Source organism: Astyanax mexicanus, chromosome 2 (genome assembly GCF_023375975.1).
Source record: "Astyanax mexicanus isolate ESR-SI-001 chromosome 2, AstMex3_surface, whole genome shotgun sequence".
Taxonomy (NCBI): domain Eukaryota; kingdom Metazoa; phylum Chordata; class Actinopteri; order Characiformes; family Acestrorhamphidae; genus Astyanax; species Astyanax mexicanus.
This window is the reverse complement of record NC_064409.1, coordinates 49,271,458-49,279,035: the sequence shown is the minus strand read 5'-3', so window position 1 is coordinate 49,279,035 and position 7,578 is coordinate 49,271,458. Positions and strand designations below refer to the sequence as shown.

The following is a 7,578-nucleotide window of genomic DNA, read 5'->3' as shown; positions in this document are numbered from 1 at the left end:
AAAAAAACCTTCTTAACCGTGCAATAATTTATCATAGATGCCTCAGAGCCCAGCAAAGTCAGCACCACTTATGGACATGGTTAACAAAAAGCTTCTTATCTGTCAAGTAAATTATTTTTGTTTTTTAGGTTTGCAAAAGTAATCACTTGCCCATGTGGTTATATCACTTATTTATAAATGCTAGATCCTAATGCAATGCTGTCTGAAACAGCAGCTTCAGCTTAGGCTTGTGACCTTGCTTAATATGCATTACAATTCTGTTGTTTCTTGAATCGTGTAATGATATTATGAGATATGAAAGACTCATTGCCAGTTATCGGTAAAGCTTGATCCAAGGGTGGCACAACTAAGTTAGTAGTTGTAGGGGGCAAATACTTTTTTTTAACACAGGACCAGGTTTGTTTGGATGGATTTTTCCCTTAAAGAGTCACTAAACCCTAAAACATATTTTTCCATTAAAAAAACTAACTTTTATCGCTGTTATTTCTGCTTCTGTAGCACCCTCACAGTTTCAACTGTGTTATAGGCGAGGATGACTTTGGTACACAGACACATCACAATATGTAGATCAATCAATCAATCAATCAATCAATAATATCGCCCCATGCTGGCAATCAACCCTCTGGGTCTCACCACTATCAGAGGCACACTGCTGCTGCTGTAGCTCAGCCAATCAGCTCTCCCTTCAGCCCCGCCTCTAAACCCATACATCACCCAGTGCTCCTCCCAAAAAATCCATTTAGTGCCCCTTTAATAAATTACAAAACTGCTTTTATATTTACTAAGGTTATATTTGTCTGGTATTAAAATGTGTTTGTTAATCAGAAAAATGTAAGCATGATAAAAACAAAAACAAGAGAAATCTGTGCTACAGAACTGTAAATACTGTTTGTAAGCCCCTTCCTTAACCTTTTTTGAAAAACATTGTTTTTAAAACATTTCAATTGTAGTTAAACTTAAACCATTAAAATGGTTTTATACAGCATAAAAGAGGATACATCACTCTAGTACAACTCTGTTAGAATCTCTTCTCAGTTTGAAACAGAAGCTTTCTTGTATAGAGTGAACATAGCATAAGAAAGAGTTCCATTATTCTCCATTGTAAGTCGAAGAGCCCTTTTCAAGTGGAACACTTTATCAAGAATTTGACAAAACAACAAAACAAGGTTGAATGATCATCAGAAGTACTGGGGCACCTGCTCATTCATTGTATCTTGTATCCTGCTTTTGTGGGATTAACTGTCTTGACTGTCCAAGTAAGGCTCTCAAATAGATTTTTGGAACATTGCCTTTAGGATTTGGTTGCATTCAGCAGCAACAAGAGAGTTAATGAGGTCTGGATTTTGGATAATCACCAATTAAGGCTGCACGATATATTGTTTAAGCATTTTCACTGTGTTGTGCAATATTCACATCTCAGGACGTGCAATATCAACTCAACTCAACACATCATGTTGCAGTGTTTTGATTCTTTATACAAGAAGAAGATACAGTGTTGTAATTTTTTTGAGTGAACAGCACTGTCTCTGTGTCAGTGTGAGTGAGAGGCTGCTGCTGCCCGAGAAGTGCAAGGGCAAGAGGGAGGAGGAGCGATTGTACCGCATGGCTTCCACATGTCTGGGCATGTGTTGTAAGTAGCGTCTGATGTCTTGTTGAAAGCTGTGCACCTCAGTCCGGCACAGTTTTGCGCAGATATTTCCAGTTACAGTCGCAATCAAGCTTTTAATCCCAAAAAAAATCTCTTATTTACCTTTTACATGCTCAATTAAAGGGCCGATTATTGTTGTTTTGCTGTTTTCTTCGAGTTTTGATTGAACGACTGACACTAAAGCACTGACTCAGCTTTCCGTCGCTCCAAATCTCTGACGCGAGTCAGTGCGTAGGTGGGGGCGGGGCTGGTGACGTAACGGTTTCCTGCATTGTTTAATATTACAGTATATTTTGTCGGGAAAAAAAACATTGCAATGTCAAAATGTTCCATTATTGTGCAGCCTTAACACCAACCCACCTGATCCACAACTTTTTCCAAAAGCATTGGATGGAGCACCATCAGTCCAGAGAACACCGTCCCACTGCTCCACAGCTCAAAGCGTCACTCTATATCAGAAGTAAGTACAACCTAAAGTAGCTAAATGTATTTGTTAGAAAGGGCTGCCAAAATCTAGATGTTATAGATTCAGTAAATGGAATCAAAAAACCTTATTCACAGTAGCAAAAATAACACCATTTAAAATGTAAAGGCGCCTTTTTTATTTACAGAAGTCTCTGATAAGATACTGAATATATTACATATCCTTGTCATTCTCATTCATAATCAATGTAGTCCGTGCTGCATAAACATACATATAAGGCATTGCTACTATACGTACACGTCTTATAAAACTGTACAGAGTAATAATAATCGGTCAGTCTTTCACACCGTTCCATTTTCTCTCACCACACTTCAACTGTGGGAGACTCCAGTCACAGCAAATGATGAAATGATGGGAGGAAAAAGGGTTTAGACCTAGTTCTCCTTCACTAATTCCTAATTCTCTCTCTCTCTCTCCTCTGAACCCTAATCGCTCTCTCTCTCTCTCTCTCTCTCTCAGCACACTATAGTAAATGTTAAATTAACATGCTAAAAAAGAAAACCACCTAGCAATTTGTTCTGCGCTTGGCAGAGTGCCAGCAGCTGAGTGCGTGCGGTGAATGGAGCGCAGCCATCCGAGTTCGACATGCATCTCCCCGTTCCCCCTCGCCCTGCTCTGTACACACGCCACCCCGCGCTTCTGAAAACAAATCTCCATTTTATTATTTTGCACTGCAGTTTCCTTTCATCAAACCCTGGCGCTGAGCCAACTCATCTTAGCACGGAGTTTGAATTGAATTAGCTGGAGTGAGAAAAAATAATCACAGATTTAATGGAAGAAGGTTCTCCAAAACCTCTCTGAAAATGAACCCGCTGTTAAAAAACCCTTGGCACTCCTCACCGAGTCCCCAACCTCAAATAGCTCTCCCCCCTTCCTTTCTAATATTCCATTTAAGTCCATTAAACCCCATCAGCGGTGTTTTGCTGTTTTGATTAGCTCTGCTGTAGCTATTTATCAGCGGCGGATTTAACGCACAGAAAATGTGTTCACACTCACTAAACGCGGAGTGTAGATTAACACGGGCCACGGATAATCTGTGTCGTGCTTCCCCTGCGTTACGTGAGCCGAGCCGGTGGTTTAGGAGTTTAATAACGCTCCTGATGGATATGTGACTATGGATCTTTTGCCCGTTGTTGCATTTCTGCGGAGCGGAGCAGTGGTTCCAAATCACACCAGGATTTACAGCTCAAATAACCGTATCTTTAGTGCTGCCCCTTCAGCGCTGTAGTAAACTAACGACAGTCAAACAAAGAGAGAAATGCATGAGCGGCTGCCCTTTGCTGAAAGCTATTAAGGTGTCAAACGTATAGCTTGTTTTCTTTGGAAGCTCTTCCTGCCTTTCCTGCAGTCCTTTATTATCCTGACCATCTCCACAACTTCTCACCACCCCTCACTACTGCTGTTTCACATTTCTATTCCTTTATAAAATGCTAAAACCTGAAGGAGAGAGATGAGGTGGAGTCTTTTCTCCTGGACATGCAGTTTCCACAACCACAGTCCAAAGATGTGTCCTTATCTTCACCCAGCGTTTCTGCTTTCTTTTTCATTGTCCTTCGTCCATGCTGACGCCCAGGCGCTTCATAACCGTCACGCGGGAGTGGCTGGGTTTCTGAAGCAGCTCGGGTTTGGGCTGGAATTGCTCCACCAGGATCTTCAGGATGTTTTCCACTTTCTGGTCCATCTGAAGGACCTGCAGAACAGAGACATAAAAGAAATCCAACTGTTAGGGAAGTGTTGAGTCACAACACTGAGAAAATAATTATCCAGGTTCTATAGAGCTATAAAACTCTATACAGGTTTTATTCCTCCCATAGCATGTAGTTATAGCCCACTTTATAAAGCCTGTGGATACTTTAACTGCCCACCCTGCTTATAAATACATTACTGGAAAAGTTATCCAGCCAAGATTTAAAAGACCCACATCCTATATTTTTGCTTGCTGAGGTTCACTTATGACTCCTTTGTGCATGATTAATGTAATGTAATTTAATATAGTGATAATCAGTGATGGCATAGTTACTTTAAAAAAGTAATCTGACTACTGATTACAAATTACTCCTTTAAAATGTAACTTTAAAAGTTACTTCATGGATTGCTTGGTTTATGTTTAAGTTATGTTTAAGTTACTTTTAAGTTAATGCCGCCTCAACATGACAGTTTTTTTGGGACTTGTTATGTTACCACCTCTCCTCATCATCCAACTTCCCAGCTCTTTCCAAAAGAGTCTTTACACAGTCCCACTGCTCCACAGCCGAATGCACTTTTTCAGTTTGTTTGCTGTAAAGAGTCCTATTCTATTGGCAATACATACTCTACAGGGACTAGGCAAGCTGTGTGTGTGCAATTCAGCACATCTCATTTACAGCGTTTAGCTAACACTCTTATCCAGAGTGACTTACAAGGTTATTCCTGTTACAGAGGTGGGCCAGTATAGTGTTAAGGCCTCTGCATACTTCCAGCGAAACGAAGTGTGTGAGCATTGCACAAAGTCGAGCAGGCTTTTACGAGCTTTCGATCTGATATACTTTCTGTGGCTTCTCTGCACTTTTCTCCCCAACTTACACAGCCAATTACCTAACCCACTCTTTAAGAGTCCCCTATCACTAGTGATGCCCCAACACACCAGGAAAGTGAAGACTAGCACATGCTTTCTCCGATACATGTGAAGTCAGCCATCACTTCTTTTCGAGCTGCTGCTGATGCAGCATTGCCGAGCAGCCAGCACGCTTGGAAGAAAGCGCAGCGGCTCGGTTCCGATACATCAGCTCACAGACGCCCTGTGCTGTGGACATCACTGTAGGAATGATGTGGGGAAAGAGCGCCATCTACCCATACGGAGGGAGCAGGGTCAATTTTGCTCCCTCTGAGCGCCGGCAGCTTGATGGCAAAGCTGGATGAGCCGGGGTTCGAATTTGCGACCTCCTGCTCATAGTGGCAGCGCTTTAGAACGCTGGACCACTCGTCGCCAACACGCCTCTTTTTTAACAACCAATCACAGGTGTTGTCGCATAATGTCTTCAGCCATGGAGTTAGTCCAGCTTCCATGTGTACGACACGGCAAACAGAGTCCCTGTGCGACGTCGGCAACTGTTCATTTTCTCTGCAATTACGTCACATTTTTCACTAAAGCCTTGCGAAAAAAGTCTTAGCATTAATTATGCCAAGGCCTTTAGGAGTCTTGCCCAAGGACTCTTATTGATGTAGCATAGCTTAATCACCCAGAGCTGGAATTGAACCCCAGTCTCCCACATGGTAGCTCACTGGCAGCCGGTGGTGTTATCCACGGCACCACACCAACCACATCAAAATATACTTTTCCATTAGGCAGTTTCAGACAATTGAAATATTTCTTTGACAGACTTTTACTAAGTTCCCCATTTCCCAGATGACCATGTAGCTTTCACATCTGTATCAACAGAGGGTGCAACTTAAGTTGTAACTTAGTCGAATGCATTAATTACAAGGGGTATCCATAAATATTTGGACATACAGTATATACTTTTTCCTGACATGAATTGACGGCTTTTGCAGAGTATTTTCCATACATGGACTGTATAAACTGGGACCGTATGTGAGATTATTGTAACAGTGTTTAAACACTACATCAAATTTTGTGGTTTTCCAAGATACAGGACTGTAAGCTAAAAAAAAGTGCTGGGGTTAATGCACGGCTCTGCTGTGTGTCTAAATAATCAAACATAACGCAGCTAAAAACCACTGTGTGATTCTTCTTTCGTAAGAATTACACTCAGCCCAGACTGTCTTAATAATACTGAAGTGTTTTTCTTCCATAAATCCAGCTAGACCGGGACATTTATAGCAGATAACTGAACTCTGTTTATGCCACCATATCAGGGTGTTCTCCTGCCATCAGTCACACTGCTGAAACACACACACACACACACTAAAAAAAGAAAACAAACAGTGTGTCTTGAAAAAAAGCCCTCGGCCCTCAAAAAGGCCTGAGTCGAGCCAGACTCCATTAACGACGGGCTGACATAAATATAAGTTCATAAAGAGGGAGAACATTCCCTGCCTGCTTAAGGGGGAAGTATAAATCTGTATCATAAACATGCTCTCAGTAATCTACTGCATTATCAGCATTCCAGTGTCGTGGCTTTTACTCAGATTAGGAATTCCTCCTGACGTATGACCCACAGCTCTCTGACCCACGGACATCCCTACACCATCACAAACAGACAAGCCATGACCAGCAAGCAACAAACTGCATTACTACTCAGTCCCGTACAGACTTCACAATGCATTGCCAGTGACCGTTGAACGCATTTTTTATTTTTAAACACATCTTTTTGTCTCTTCCACAGTAGGCAATAAAAATGCAAAGGAAGCCATTATATGGTAGCACATACACACGCCTACAGCCACCATTCACAGCTTTACAACAAAGAACTGGACCTGAAATTCAGGCTTGGTGCTACAGTTTGACATAAAACGGCCATCGGAGTGAAGCGGCCGTGCGTGTGAGTGAGCCAGCGTGGCTGGTTGTGGTGAAGTTTTGGCAGTTTGAATGTTTGGGGACACATGATACAAAGACAGGTGACCCCCCAGCTGTCCTTTAACACATGGTAAAGAACTGTGGACACAGCGACTGCCCTGACAAACCCCCACCACCCCCCCACCACACACACACACACACACTAACACAACAGCACTTTAACACAACTAACACAACAGCACTTTAAATTACCCAACGCTAGTACACAATAACTATGCCTATTTGCTCTAATCACGACTAAACTAATAAAATTGTTAAGTTGTTCAAAGTTGTAAATTCTCGAAGAAAAGTTTATCAGCGGAGCGCCGCACGTCTTTTTTGCTCATTTGCGTGTCAGACTGGGATTAGTGGTGGATGTCCCTGGGCTGTCCCTTTGTGTCCTCTTGGCTCGGGGGACAGGACAGCTGCTGCGAGGAAAAACACAGCGCCCGCGTTCATAATCACACACACACACGTCCCTTCCTGACTCCAGCGCAACACGCCCTCCAAAACAACCCCACCCTGTCACCTACCACACCCACTGGCCTTTTGTGTTTGTGTTTTTGTTTACTGTTTAACGGTTGTTTTTTCTTGTTTGCCTGTACTCTAACAATGCACCATAGCAACGAGTAGCAAACAAGATTTTGAAAATGTGAACTGGAGCCTAAACACTGTATTAACACCCACAATTCCGTTTAAAACCACAAACAATTAACCCTGTGCTCTGGAAGTTCAAAGACAGAGTGCTGGATTGAGTGGAATGCTGTATTAAGATGATAAATGATTGAAATTAATGATTTACGTACTTATAAATAGACCAAATGTGTAACCAACCATTTCCAGAAGCACAAAGTTCTCTATTTCACTTAACTTATATAACTCACTTTTTTTTGTACATGACAATTTCTACGTTTCTACTGCATTTCCAACATAAAAATAATAAACGAATCA

At 41.9% G+C, this 7,578-nt stretch overlaps 1 protein-coding gene across 4 annotated transcripts in view; it reads right to left on the bottom strand.

The window, feature by feature from the left end:
* Positions 1-2,226: 2,226 nt before the first annotated feature.
* The window catches only part of kcnq1.2 (potassium voltage-gated channel, KQT-like subfamily, member 1.2), a 191,500-nt gene continuing 186,148 nt past the window's right edge, over positions 2,227-7,578 (bottom strand). For all 4 annotated transcript variants that reach the window (XM_022672433.2, XM_022672432.2, XM_022672434.2 and 1 more), the window contains one exon: positions 2,227-3,822. In XM_022672433.2, coding sequence (XP_022528154.1) covers positions 3,676-3,822 — 147 coding nt within the window. In that variant the 3' untranslated portion in view covers positions 2,227-3,675. The remainder of the gene's footprint in view (positions 3,823-7,578) is intronic.